Below are 15211 nucleotides of genomic sequence, written 5' to 3'. Positions count from 1 at the left end.
GGCCGGAAGTGCGAGGCTTGTGAAACGGGACGGTCTAGCCTCCGTTGCGCTGCCCAGGTTGCCTAGCAACCATGATACTAACAGCTGGAAACGTTTCATACAGCTTTGTTTGACAGAAATGAAGGAGAAAATCTTTTGTTCATTTGTTTGTTTGTTTCTACATGAGCTTTGATCATTCTGTGTAAGATTAAGCTCAGCTATTGAACGGCGTATATTTTGAAGTAAAGTCTTTAAAACCAAGTTAGTACAAACGTCACTAATGTCACATAACTTTGCCGACATGTGGCCAACAGTAATGTTTTAATATTCTTCGTTATTAAACATTTGCACATAAATAAGTGACATAATATTCAGTACTTAGTTTACTAAGTTACTCTTCGGGCGCGCCTCATCCGCCGTTTTTTTTTATTATAAATTATCCACACCCACCGCCGCGCTATGCATTCTGGGATATGTTGGGCCACGAAGTCTACACCGCCACGTCCTTAAAATTCAGGGAAATGAAGGACGCATTTGAGGGCCGCATTTCGAGCAGCCTTCGAATTGGGACAGCCTTCGTCGCGTCGCTGTGACGTAATCCTTAAAATGCGGCCTTTAAGGCTGCAGACCCTGAATTGGGATACAGCCATAGTCACACAGGAGAGGAGGAAAACCCTTAAAAGGCAGAATTTCCCGACACCATTAATCAGCATCTGAGTGTTTGCCTGTGGCCGCATGTCTCCTCTGAAGCCACAGAGGTGACATGGGATCAGTCAATATGAATTAATTAGAATTTTCTTATTTGCATAAGTGGAATTACCATTTGATTCATGTTCATTAATGTGATCCAGTCACTGTTTCTCTTTGAAAAGCTGCCGTTCAAATAGAGGCGTTTAATTCACACCTGTAAGAGCCTCTGTCCTGTATTCTAATTACATGGTTCGAGACTGAGTGACGAGTGAAATGGGGGAAGACTGTGTGCAGTTAATAGATGGCAATCTATCCACACACACGCCATTCAGCACCAGTTAGAGCTCCATGCATTTGTGGAGTCTTGGCCTGCTAGCCGATTGTAACATTTCGACTTTGTGTCAATAAGGGAAAAGCAAATCCATTCAAGTTTGGTCATCCTTATAGGTCACTGGATTTAAGATGCAGCACACAGATGGGCTCTGGAGGCACCGTTTCTTCTTGAGTCTGTGTTAATGATTGAAGAGGACTGCCTTTTATTTTAGGGCAGTTCTTGTTTCATGAAGCAGCTACAGCAGTGAACCAAAAATATGGGTAAAACCTCTTAATTTTGAAGCTAATGCGATTCGTATTGTAGCACTTTCTCGCAATGAATCCTGTCTAAGTAGTCTAGAGGGCTAATTTAACATTGAGTAAGCCTGCTGGAAACGCTTAGTGAGAATGGAAGGGCGCAGAGATGGACCATCATTACCACAGCTCAGCTTTATTGGCTTTCAGATGGATGACTTATAAAATATTCATTGTCTATTGTCTTGCTGCATCAGAGAGGATGACGACTGTGCCTTTTTAAGCGATGTGAATCAAAGGCATTTTGGTGTTTTTTTTCGTTTCAACCACCTTCCAGACCTTAACAATTACCAGCCAGTGGCTTTGGGCTAAAGATGTACTTGAACTTACTGACATCAGAAAGATCCCCCAAAGCCTTTGAATTTTTATTTAGAGCATTTTCTGTTTGGCTCCAATTTGGACTGTAGCATGCACGATTCAGAACAGCTTCTGTCCTAAATGCATGATCTGTTTGTGTCCCTCAGCCATAATAACACCCTGTGATCTGTACGGCCTTCATCGTACACATCAAAAGGCATCTTTTTTTCCCTCTTTTTTGGCTTTTCTTTGTCTGCAGTTTGCAAATTTAGACGATGACGTTACTGTTACCGTCTTACCGCAGTGAGATTACATGTGCCAGCTGTTGTGTTGCTTATCTTCCATGTAAAGTTGTTAAAAAGATAAAAGCCTGAAAAAGATGCCTGCCAGGCATTATTAGATCATTTTTACCTCACAAAATTGCGTTTCATTATCAGTTCTGTTGTGTTCCGGGGCAGATGCTTGATCTTGATTTGTTGCTGATTTAGAGGAGATTTAAAAAGTGGCTATTATCGTATAATTGAATATGCTCGTATGCCTGCGCAGGTTACCGAACTGAGTTTTGAATGAACCACATTTTAGTCGTAAAGAACGGCGCATCACTCTTGTTGAGCTCTCACCTCTTTAGTGCAGCCTGGCTCATAGCAGATAACTAGCGATTATGATCCAGTTAAATTGTAAAGTGTTGTAGGCGGACACAGACTGAGTGTGGCATGTGAACGGTTCACTAGTCGATTAAATGTTATACGCTACAGTCAGTTAAACTCTTTAATTAAAGCTGGCACGCCTCCACCTCCAGAATACTTTTTAAAAAAATGGACCCTCAGAGTTGTTCAGGGTGGAAAACTGTCTACAGTGGTCGACTGTAAACATGTTTTTTAACGCTGTAAAGTTGGAGATTTTTTACGTGGGACTGTACAGATCAAAGACGCTTTTGTTTCCTTGCATTTTACAAATTTAGAGCTTGACAAGAATTGAGAAGAATAGGGGAACTGGAGGTATTGGCGCTTTTTTGGCTGCAGAAGTTGCTCCTCGGTCCGACCTGACAAACGCAGCAAATGCGAGCGTTTCCTGGTTCAGCTGCGTTGAACTGCATGGCATACATTTCGACCAATAGAAATGCAGAACGACATGAAACAGCATATAAGTACACGTGAAAACCATGAGCTGCCTCACAAATGTAGGCAGGGTGCAGCGGCCAACCTCCTGTGTGGAAGGGCATATTAGGACACTTTAAATGAAACTATAGTCAAACAAACGAGTACGACGGGAGTACAAATTTAAGAAGACAAACATATTTTGTTATTTCAAAAGCTTCCAGAGAAGCATGACGGGGACTTAAATCTCAAAGCATATTTATATTTGATTATCCAAAATCAACTGGAGAAAATTAAACAACCAACAATTGCAAACTAGGACACAACAGATGGCAAACTGATGAACTTGAACGTTGATTTATTTTCCATCCCAAACTGACATAATTCTATCCCAGCGGTGCATGCAGCACGGTTTTGTGCGTCTGTTGAGTAGAAACTGGGTCAGTACAAACCCAATTCCCCCTTTACAGAAAGCAGAATGAGGAGCAGCTATTAAAGCTGTGAATAATCCATCACATCAGCTCAGACGAAGGAGGAGAAGAGAGAGAAAAAATGGACGTAGGTGGTGTCGGCGAACTCATTCGGGTGTTTGTAGCTCAAACTGGGATGTCACCTCCCTCACCCGATACTCGCTTAGGTTCCAATTAACATTTGGGGGAGCTGGATGGCCAAAGCTGCTGCAGACTAACATGATCAGCACAGAAGATGTTCTTTTAAATGCCAAGTGCAAAATTACAGTATTCAGTGCAAAGTGGAGCCACTGTGACATTTGGCAGAATACAAAGCAAAGAGCCAAAGTTTATTTTACAAGTTAAAATGACAGATTCTCAAAAATCAAACTGTCTAAAACAATCTTGTCCCTTTAAGCTTTCTAATCCGTTTGTAGAGCAGTGGATATTTTCAGGATATAATAACCATTACTTTGATTCTTTTCATTTTCTAATTATCTGCTTGTCAGCTTTTCTACTTTAAGATGTAGATTTCTGAACATTTCTACATAGTCAACATTTTATCATCACTCCAGTTATTCATACAGACACACGACTGTATACAAGTACAGTTGTGTGAGTTCTTAGCCAAAAGGCTTAATTTCAGCAATATTAAAGAGAAAAAAGTGAAATTGACCAAGAAGCTATTGTATTGTTGCAGCATCTCTGGGGACCGGCCCATTGTGGTAAAGAATGAGTTGAGATTTACTGATCAATATACGCTTTATCCTCACCCGTGGCCACGAGCTGGGAGTAGTGTACTCTGAAAGGCTGAAGAGCTCAGTGAGGGGGGCTCAGAGCAGAGCCACCGCTCCTCCACACTGAAAGATGTAGCTCACGCCTCCCGGACACCACCTATGCGATGCGTTTCTGGCACGTCCTACCCAGAGCAGTCCAGGACATCCTGAACGTCTCAGTGTCCTGTGAAAGTGCTGTTGGGTATAGTGGGAAGAGGGAGGTCAGGTGTCTCTGCTTCGACTGCTGCCCCTGTGACCAAGACCTGGATAATTGCTTAATCTGGATTTGTACTCCATGTCTGATAAAATTAGGTTTTAGTGGCATGTGTGGTTTAAGTAGATATGATCCTGTCTTGCTGAAAGAATTATGAATTTAACCTATTGAAAAAGTCACGCTGCGATCCTTCACATGACGCCTTCTCGAAGCGCTCTTCACTGTACAGTTGCCGTCTTGCAGCATTACCTCAGAGATCAGAGTCTCAAATGCTTTGCTAAGAACGAGCTTTCCCCTTTCTTGCCTGCCAGACTCCATAAAATGTTGCTAGGCAACCTTCGGTGTAAGTTAAGCGTGTGTGCGCGACGTGCACCTTCTTCAGCACCGTCATGGTTCACGTGCGCAGCAGCAGCAGCTCTGTAGTTACAGTAGTGACCTGGAATTAAACAGATGTCGTTTCACATTCGATTATAGCCAAAAATGGTGGGGAAAATCAAAAAACAACTTGGGACTTGGGAGCGGTGACGTGACATCTGCTTCAAATATGATAAATGTGTCACAACTGACTGAGTCCCGTCAGCTTCCCGAGGTTTTGTATTCACGCCAGAAGTCTGGTGACAGACGCAAATGCTCAGCTGAGCGGCTCCAACACAGCCCAGCACCACACACCTAGAATGGAGATTTCACACAAATGGGGTTGGGGGGGGGGTTTGTTGTCTCTCTCTCCCTCTCTCTCGTGCACACCATGTTTCCATGGCAACAGCACTGACAGGAACTACGACTGGCTCAAGCTGTTATCAGAGATTCAAGCGGAAATGTATGTAGAGTTTCCAGTGCAGAGATGTTACGCAGTCATGGAGTCTGTGCTCCGTCTGCCTTTGGTTTATGCTTCTCAGGCTGAAGTTTCCTGTTGCTGCAAAGCAAAGTCAACTTTAAACATGTCCTTAGTCAGACTCAGTCATGCAGAGGATGGAGGGGAAAAAATAGGAGAGGAGGGAAGAGGTGGGAAAGCTCCTCAGGAGACAAATCCCTCCTCTGTTGGAGGCCGTGATGCTAATCCACAGTGAAAGAGCGTCGTGTCCGTCTCCCACTCTCTCTGTTTCTGCGTCTCTTTTATCCCGCCTCACTGTTCCCCTCGGTTTTTTCTTTCCTTCTCCTCTGTACTCCTGTCCCTAAGCATCCCTGTATTAGGAGGGTTTACCCAGGATTTGCACACGAGTCACTGCATGATATAGGTTTCCCATTGATGATGCTGAAGAGAGGCATAAAACAGTTCCCCGCTGACAGGGACATCCCAGTGAAAATCTATGTATAAACACTGTGTGGATTCTAATAAAACAAAGCAGTCCCAAGAAAAGTGGGATACATTTTCCTTCTGCGGTCAATGAAAAGCTGAAAAACACCACATTTTCCATCACATCTGCTTTCCACACGACTGTTAATATTTTCATGGCAGGCGCTTGAGTTTATGCTACAGGACAATCTCACCTGCTTTCCAGACCTGGTGTGTATGTAACTGTGGCCACTGCGATCCATTATCACCTCGTATGTGTGCAAGGAGGAGACAGGAATGCTCTCCCACCTCCGGAGAGTCTCTGTACTTCCACAGACTGAAGTTTTCAGCTGCTGGAGAAATGTGAATGTCAACAATACATGCCAGGGTCTTTGCTTGCATGCGTTTCCTCACAGCGACAACAAGCCTAGCAAGCCTCGCATATCCCAGACTCCACTCTCGCAGCAGCCGTTCTTTCCTAAACCAACACCGCACTGACTCGACACTCATTGTCGTCCGTTTGTCTCTCGCAGCTATGGAATTTCACGAGAACCTCCACGACCTGGCTGTGAAGGAAGGCTTGAAAGGCAGAAAGCTGCACAAGGCTGTGGAGAGCTTCACGTGGAACATCACCATTCTGAAGGTGAGATTTTCAGTCACATCGCTTCGAAGTCAAGCCAGTTTTATTAATGGAGGCCAATGCCACCAAATTGCTTAGAGGAGCTTTGCATAATAACCTTTATTTATCCTACAATGGGCCCTGCTCGCTTCATCCTCTCACTTCGCTTTAAGCCACATTTCTTCTGATCCTTTTTGACATCATGACATCAGTTGGGGGAAAAAAAGTGCCTGTAAGCAAGTGTTTAGAGGAGTCTTGAGATTTTCAGGACACAGGGATTGCTTGTATACACTCAGCTTACTTAACCTTTATCCTGCTACAATGGCATGTAGACTGTATACAAACGAACAAAGGAAAGGAATAAATAGATAGACCACAGTGAGCTGCATGATTTATGGCTAAAAGCACCGAGTGTGTTCCCTGCCACAGCAACATTAAGGACCAGAGCTGATCACTGTTAATCAATAAGGTGTTACAGTGCAGATCAAGTTTTGATCATAGTCAGCCTGACAAGATGAACTAAAGTGCACGTTGATGATTGCAGCATCAGCTACTCTGACATTTAAAGGAAGTGACGACAGAGGCTACGTCCACACGTACACGGGTATTTTTGAAAACGGAGATTTTCCGTTTCCGTTTTAAAAAATAATCCCGTCCACACGTAAAGGCAGAAATGAAGGAAAACGCTGCTAGGAACATGCCAAAGCAACAGGTGGCGCTATATTCCTAACCGTGCAGAAATGTTGGCCAATCAGAAGTCTAGAAGCCTCGGTGGGAAAAAGTAAACAAAGTTGGGGCATAGAAGCAGAACCGAGTCGTATGTGTGGAGGGACAGTAACTGTGTGTGTATATGTAAGCATTTAAACACTGCAGAGAGAACAATTAACAGTAACAGTATTGTAGAAATTCATTTCACCGAAACAATAACGTGGCGCACACTGTGACGTCAAAAAATGCGCACACCTTTGACGCTGTGTTTTCTGCGTTTTCTCCGTTTTCTCCGTTTTTCTCGTCCACACGTAAATGCAAAAACTGAGTTTTCAAAAATATCCACCCTGGCCGGAGTTTATAAAATCTCCGTTTTCAGTGACCAAAAACACAGTTTACGTGTGGACGAAAGGTGCAAACGCATAGAAAAATCTGCGTTTTCAAAAATACCCGGGTACGTGTGGACGTAGCCAGAGAAACGCCCCTCGTCTCGGCTGCTGGGTGAAATCTGATTGTTGGTCAGGAAAACGATCTAGTCGGCCATAAATGCTGCTTTAACAGTGACGTGTTCCACAATGATAAAGAAACCTCATGTAACTTGTGTTTTAACCAACTTAAAATTAACTATTTAAGCCTGCTGTGGACTTTCAGTGTTAGAACTGCACAGATGTTCGGGTAATGTTAATGCAGTGAATACATGTTTAAGAAAAATAAAGTCACAAGTAGAACTGGGTGTGAAAAACATTTCAAATTTCATTAAAAACTCAATCGTATGTTGTGCTTATAAAACCAACTGCAGTGAAATTAAAGTATACAGGAGACGTGTTCAGCTCTGTGACCTGCTCAGGGTCTGACTCTCGCCCAATGACAGCTGGGATAAGCTCCACCCCCTCTGTGACCTTGAATTAGACAAGCGTTTAAAAAGATGGACGGATGGATGATTCGTTACGTTTGTCACTACACAGCAGAGGCACGAGGACACTTTGTGGGACGTGTTAGTGAAACTGGAATGTTTATGGACTGTGAGTCAGTGACCTTGTAATAAACTTTTCGGAGCCAATAACATCTTAAATCTGACACAACTCTACAACACATTAATCTAAACAGAGGTGAGAGCGATCAGCTCTGCAGCTGAGCCTGGTTCAACTAGAGGTCTTTAACCCCACTGCTCCCAAGTGCTGTTCATAGAGAATAGAAAATATATGCTAATAATATACCATCAGATATTTGGGGCGCTCTTTGATATTGTATGGTTTTCTTTATTTTACAGTGTAACACCCATTGAGATGTTTGTGTAATGAATTAGCGTTGCACAAATGAAACTGAAAGAAGTTTTACAAGCTACAGTTTTTCCTGACACCCAACTTGCTGCTGTCTGACTCTGATCTGCGTTTACCTCTCAGGGCCAGGCGGATCTACTGAAGCATGCCCGAAGCGAAGTCCAGGAGAACCTCAAGCAGATCCACTACGCCGCGCTCACCTGTAAACTGACTAAAGGTAGCGCGGTGAGCGGTTCCTTCGGCTCTGAGTCCAGGAGCAGATGCAGCCTCGAGGCCATCCCGGAGAAGGCCGTCGCGGAGGAGGAGCTGACGGACGAGGACAACTAGACCCGCAGACCTGACGCCCACGTTCAGACCTCCACTCTGTTCCTGCCTCCTGAGCTCAAAACCCAAAGCTTTGCTCCTTCACCAGTCCGTGTCTTTACCCAGACATCACCGCTCCGTGCACGCTAGTGTTTCTTCACATTCCATCACAAACATTCCCGCATCCCAAGCGCAGCTTTAACCTCTAACTTCTGCCATCACTTTTCCAGGCACGAGCTCAGTTCACCAAACGGCTTCACTGCAAGTTAATTCAAGTCTAGATAACTGGTAAATTACTAATGGAGCATTTGCTGCACATGTGCCACCAAACCTTCCCAGTCATCAAGCTCAGATCTCTACATCCTCCACGCCACTGCACAAGTTTGCTGCCATTCCTCTAACCCCAACTCTTCTGACTGAACCAGGAGAGATGAGTGAACTACCAGCCACCAGACTGTTTAAGACATTCAGCTACTGTTTGGAGACAGTGCACTTCTACTCAGCAGAACAGGTGTTAAGAAAAGATATGAAGGAAAAAAAGCCGCGGATTGTTGTAAGAGATTTCCTAAAGCACAATTTTCTGGATTTACTGTATGAATGTAACGGGACAGGAGGAACAACAAGCCGACGGGAGAAGTCAATAAATGGTAGACGAACACACGTGAATGGGAGTAAAGAGCTGTTTACAATACTGAACTTGTCCATGTTTCTGTCTGCCAAAACAGTATACTGTGTGTATATATGGAGTTTCCTTTTTTTCTGCAGAGTGCATCATTTTATTATTGTACACTTGGAAATACAAGATTTATTTTATAAAAGATATATGAATATGTCTGTGGAAATACAAAGTTTTATTTGTCTGTGGACATCTGGTAACGAGGTTTATCACGAGGACCCGAGTTTTCCCGGTGGAGCGCGCCAACACGTCGAGACAGAAGGACGAATAAGAGAATGTATTCATACAGTTTCTTTGGTGCAAACAACAACAAAGTCTCAAAATTCAGAACCAGCAACTGCACGGAAGAAACCGGTGACTGGACGTTAATGCACTCAACAGCTCGCAGTTTTAATCACATTTTAGCGTTTCATTGGGGAATATCTCGGGCTTTTATTGTTGGAGCATGCTCCTCCCACACGAGAGTGCTGAAACCTGTAATAAATATTAAAAAGATTCGATTTCTTCCAAGAAAAAAATGAGTTAAACCAATTCCACAGATATTCAAAATAAACCAAATGAGAAATCTGTTCTGGCTGTGGAAAAAAAGAAAACTGTTTTCTTGTAATTACTTGGTTTTGCTGAGCAGAATCATTGAATAGATCCTACAGGGACTCATCTCAAGGCTTCAAACACTGCCGCTCTCTAAGACACGGCTGAAGACGCGCACAAGTTGACCTTTGGCCTCAGTGTCTTGGTGCAAAGGTCACAGTGATATTAAATGGACGCAGTAGTACTCTTCAGAATTACAAATTTGTAAATTTGAAAAAGGTTTAGAAAACAACACCAAATAAAATAATTAACAAAAGAACTGAATTAAATAGAACAAATTATTGACCCCCCAAAAAAGTGCTGGATGAGCCTTCATCTTATTACATCTACCATTTTTAACAGACTGAAACAACCACAAGTCAAAACCAGTGTCCATAACCATCAACCATTACACAGTCCATAACAGCCGTCTCCATGACAATCACTGTGTTAAGTAATGAAATCTATACGGACAAAGGTGACCTAATTAAACCCCAACATGCTTGAAATCACTAACCTCATGTGTTGGGAGTTTGTGAGACAGGAACTCACATTGTAGACTGGGTGCAGCCCCGTGACTGTCGCCGAGCGCTTTCCCCATTTGTTTAAGACAACCCAAAGCTAGCGATTGATCCCATCGTCATTAGAAGCGTTTACGTTTACGTCTGGGGTATTTTACCAGAGATTCCCCTACCATCAGAGGTTTTTTTGTACCCAGAGTCATCGCTCCCCTGCTGGCCATGAAAGAACAAAAGTTTAAAGCACATTAGCGTCGCCGCATCCATCTTTTATACTTTCCATGTTTGAGATGCTGAGATAAACTCAAGTGCACTTGGTGCCTGGGAGGTCTGGGTAGGAGAGAGTTATGTTTGGCCAAGGTGCAGGGAAGCCATTGTGAGTGCACGTTAAGTCACAAGTTTTAGTTGCGTTCATTCAATACTAAATACTGACTGGCTATATTTAGAAAGCCCTGCACACTGAAAATGCAACCTATGCATTTATTTGGAACACCATGTCCTCCATAAACCTTTAGCTGAAAGTAAAACCTGTCTTGTTATTGCAGTACTCCGGTGCACCAATGCAGAGGTGCCACAGGACTCCTTGTGTGTCAGACGTTAGCAGCTTTGATAAGAATGGCAGTATTTGACACCACGGGTATGAGAACATGCTGCACTCACTTTGAATGGGAAGTACAAAAACTAAAGGCGTTGGATTCAGTTTACGCCACAAAGATGTTTCCCTGAAATGCTTCATTTTGCAGCTCCACTCTTCCACTTTTAAGTTCTCACCTGACGAAAAACTGTATCATACAGCTCAAGCAGATTCTGCCTGTGATTAACAGCACTTTGACAACCCTTTGTAAGAATATAAACTCAGGTCTGAAGAGATGGTAGAGAAGGACACCGACTTCAAAGTAATAAAAGCTTCATAACCATTCCTGGTGACAGAGCAGCCATCGATCCACAGTTTCCCTTTGATTAAACGGCCTCGCTGCTGCTAACTAAAAGCAAGTGCAAGCAGGGACTGAGAAAAGGGTGTCGTCTTTGAACATGACTTTACTGTGACGTTGCTGCATTGACACGCCGGCTTGCCTTTCATTTGTCCCTCCAATATTATCTCTATTTATAATGTCACAATAGTAAAGCAGATATTTTTAATTACCGGACAAATGCGGCCTGAAATAATAAGTATGTATAAAATAATTAACCCTAGAAAATGATGTAAAATGCATTTGACATTTCAGAGCCTTTAAAAGGAGGCCGGTTATGCTCGTCTTCTATATATACACATTAAAAATGGTGGATGTTCATATTTAACATGGCCAGTTTCAAATATGGAGATCAGCCTTTGTGCGAGTGACCTCTGTGGGGCTCCTGCTATCCAACGGCGAGAGCGGATATCCCTAACGTGGTCACCTGAGGCGCACAGAAGCCTCACCCACCTATTTAAATGATTTGTTCATGAGGGGCAGCCAATGAAGAGAATCTGGTTTAGATCAGAGAGATGATGAACTGAGGGACGGTGCTGAGGATTGTTCTGAAAGCTACTCTACACGAGTCCAACAATAACAACAATGTGTTGGATCACAGAAGGTCTCGTTTTGAAAATTTTCAAAACAAGTATCTGATTTGTTGCCTTATGGGGAGAGCTCAATAATCTGAGGAGAGTACAAATTAGGTCAGTGCAATCAGGAAGATCCAGAGTCCTAAATTTTAAAGAGATAAAGCTGAAACCTTAAAAAGTTTAACTGTGTGACTCTGCTCACCAGCTGCCCGTCTTTTACACTCAACAAACATGACTTGGGTTGTGGCACGATTTTTCTTTTAAAGCAGGGTGGTTCAGCTTCAAACAAGCTGAACATCAGTGTCTTTGTCCACAGAATAAAAATGATTTAACTGCTAGCTGTCAGTGTAGCCAAACACATCCATAAATGTCTGCATCCTTTTTCAAATTCTTCCTTGTTGCTCATGATGTGTGTTTTTTTCTTTTCTTTTTTTTAAATGCTGTCCACACCTCCTGCAGATCATGAACCCACAACAAGACGTCAGTGCTGTGCCAGTTGGCGTATTTACAGTTGTTGTTGAGAGCATTTCAGCTGTATTTCAAGTCTCTTTACCTGTCAAATAAAAAATGAACTCAATAAACATTGTTGGATAGATCACGTGTTTGTGTTTGACTTTACTCGATACTTTTTAACCTGGGGGCAGAGATGGCTTCCTCGTTCTTAGGCGGTGTTTACTTACTTCCCGTCATCTGCTCTCTCACTGCACAGCGATCAGCTCGCCCGCCTCCCTGCAGCAGCCGTCCTCCACTCTTCTTCAGGCTGCACCGTGTCAGACTGACCTTCCCACTCCAGTCAGCCCTGCTCCTGCCTATTTTTGCCAATGTAGGTTGCTCTGTTAGGTAATTTACATCCCAGCGTCATACTGAATCCCCATTTGCTCCTTCTCAAAGAATAAGAAAATCCCTTTTGCATTAAAGGAATATTCCACCTATTTTTCCTCCCCTCCCTGCAGCTTTGACTCACGCAGGCCTCGCTAATGCTTTCTAATCCAGGAATCGAATCCAAGTCTCCTGCTGCTCTTATTCCAAGTCACATAACAGCCTTAAGAATGCTAAATGTTCCCGAGGTTCGTTTCGCTTTTAATATTCACATCAATCATGTTCACAGTGCGCGAGTCCACAAAGATGTGACTATTTTCAAGGGCAGAGATGCCTCGTTCCAACTCCCCCAGCCGGGTTTTTTTTTGCACATGCATCAGTATTGATTAGCTCCCTGTGTGTTGAGCTGAGCAGAGCCAGCCTGGGGAAATAAAGCTTCGGCTTGCTTTGGATGGGTCTGTCGCCAGCATGCACGCTCACAAGTGCTCGTGCAGAGGTAGCGAGCAAAGGCAGACCCTATTTTATGGGTAAGACAGCTGTGCAGTTGCTACCAAACACAAACTTTATTTATATAGCGAGTCACGAATGTATTATGTTTGGAGTCCCTAACTGAGAAAACTGCAAAAACTGAGAAAAGAGCAAGTAACCACACTCGATTTGACACATGGTCACTAAAAAAGATTTAATTTATTAATCAGCTGGGTTTTTTTCCCCTTTTTTTATTGGAGGTCAACTTCAATGATCTACCACGCGTGGAGGCAGTGACAATCAGCTAAATGGGTATAAAGAGCACTGAAACTGACCCGAATGGCCCTCTAATGCTTTCTGTAAAGAGCTTTTTAACGAGCGTTAGCATGTCACCTGAATGTTTATACAGCAAAACGTCTTTTATTAGCCATCAGAGAGTTCAAAACGAGGGTATCGGCACTTTCTGAGCCATGCTCTGCTGTCAGTGGGACTCATTAAATATTGTTCTATAGTGTCAAGGCTGCAGGTTTTACAGTCTTACTAGTAATTTCTATCTTTGTGCTGATCTGCTAGATAACAAATCATAATTGAAACCCTAAAAAAAAAGAAGACATATCCAAGTACTCCTTTCTGGAAAAGAAAACAGCTTGATTTAGCAAACGTCACCTGAAACACAGCGATGTGATAATCGAGGCTGTCCTGACGTATAAATTTTGTGGTCGAGTAAATCAACTTCCTAGGAGAGCTTTCTTACAATGAAGAGGGCTCTCAAACAATACAAGGGTGGAGGGTTATGACACTAAACATCGTCTGGAATTAATCAGCAGACGAAGCCTGGCTCACACTTTCCCAGAAGTTAAGCAACAGCACTGCGGTTAAGATGAACGGATAGACGGATGGGTCTTGAGTGCATCGTCTGAAGCTAAATCATCATCTGCATGTTTACAGCAGTGCGCTGGCACTCAAGTGAACTCTGTGGGAAGCTGTTTGGACAAGGCATAAAACAAAAGGCAGTGCAGCATAGGCTGTCAGTGAAGATGTGTTCTGTTTGGGTTTTCCAAGCAGACGTCACTGAATCCTGTGCTAGCTCGACGCTGGCAGAACAGTGCGTGTCCCTCCTGCTTGCGTTGGAGGAGTTTACTGCAGCCAAACAGCGTTGACGTGCCGTGATAGACTCCAGATACCTTTTGCAGATGAGGTCTGAGATGGAGTACAGGTCATCAGTTCATCAGACTCCATCCTTTATATCACTCTGTATCATGATCTTTTTTTCCCTCACTTGTTTCTTCAGCTTATTGATTCCTCCTCCATCCTCTCAACAGATCGAACTATTCTTATCTTTGACACCTCGTCAGTCAGCAGTCAGATGACATTTAAAACCCCACGGGAAGCTTGTGTGAATGTGAAGAGTGGTGTGAATGACCCCTAAGCTTGGAGTGTGGAGCATAACTCTAAAAATTAGGGGTGCAACGATACACAAAATTCACGGTTCGATATTTTTTCGATACAACAAAAATGTTCATGCCTTTTCAATTTGTCATTTATTAAAATTATAAATATATATTTTAACTCAAAAGTACAGTTTTTAAATTTAATGTTGCTGAAATAACAAAGTAATAAAAAATAAATCTATCTGATTGAGAAATCACTCATCTTTGGAAAAGAGAGTTTATTACAGAGAAATGTCTCTTTCCAAAATAAAAGCTATACTATACGCTTCTTCTGGGCTATATTCTCAGCAGCATATTAAACATATCAGGTCCCCATTAGGAGAATCATGTGCTAACGGCTGTCTAAATGACTCGGGTAAAGTTTGTAGCATGCTGCTTGTTGTTTTTGTCTGCTTCCACTTGTCTTTGCACTAGGATGCTATCGGGTAAATGTGCAGTCATATTCGTTGTGTTCCCACTAGTGCTGTCAGCGTTAATCTCGTTGAAATGACGTTAACGCCACAACACGGCAAATCTCCGTTAATGAGCTACCGCGGATCGCCCCGTGTGTGTGGCTGGACAGCCAACACGTTAACGAGCTAACTGCGCTAACGCACTAGTTCCCACCAATGTAATTGAGCATTGCGTGGCACATCCAACATACTGTTTAACTTTAGTCCATGACGCGCTTACCTTCAGGGTCATACGTCACATGAAAACCAAAATAGTTCCAAACGCCACATCTGAATGAGGGTGGAGGAGGTTCAATTTGCCATGTTGCAACGAGAGCTTAACTTCTGTCTCGCTAGCTTGTCCTGCGCTCAGTGAATCTGCGTTCGACTACTCCGCCTAGGCTGCACTGTCGAGCGCAG

General features: G+C 43.2%; 1 protein-coding gene across 1 annotated transcript in view; it reads left to right on the top strand.

The window, feature by feature from the left end:
* The window catches only part of plcl2 (phospholipase C like 2), a 44651-nt gene extending 32581 nt beyond the window's left edge, over positions 1 to 12070 (top strand). Inside the window, exons 6-7 of the mRNA XM_087848467.1 lie at positions 5936 to 6045; positions 8133 to 12070. Coding sequence (XP_087704593.1) covers positions 5936 to 6045; positions 8133 to 8336 — 314 coding nt within the window. The 3' untranslated portion in view covers positions 8337 to 12070. The remainder of the gene's footprint in view (positions 1 to 5935; positions 6046 to 8132) is intronic.
* The last annotated feature ends 3141 nt before the right edge of the window (positions 12071 to 15211 follow it).

The sequence above is a fragment of the Neolamprologus brichardi genome, chromosome 11, assembly GCF_056152115.1.
Source record: "Neolamprologus brichardi isolate AB-2024 chromosome 11, ASM5615211v1, whole genome shotgun sequence".
NCBI classification, from domain to species: domain Eukaryota; kingdom Metazoa; phylum Chordata; class Actinopteri; order Cichliformes; family Cichlidae; genus Neolamprologus; species Neolamprologus brichardi.
Note: the sequence above shows the minus strand (reverse complement) of the source record. Positions and strands in the feature narration are given on the sequence as shown.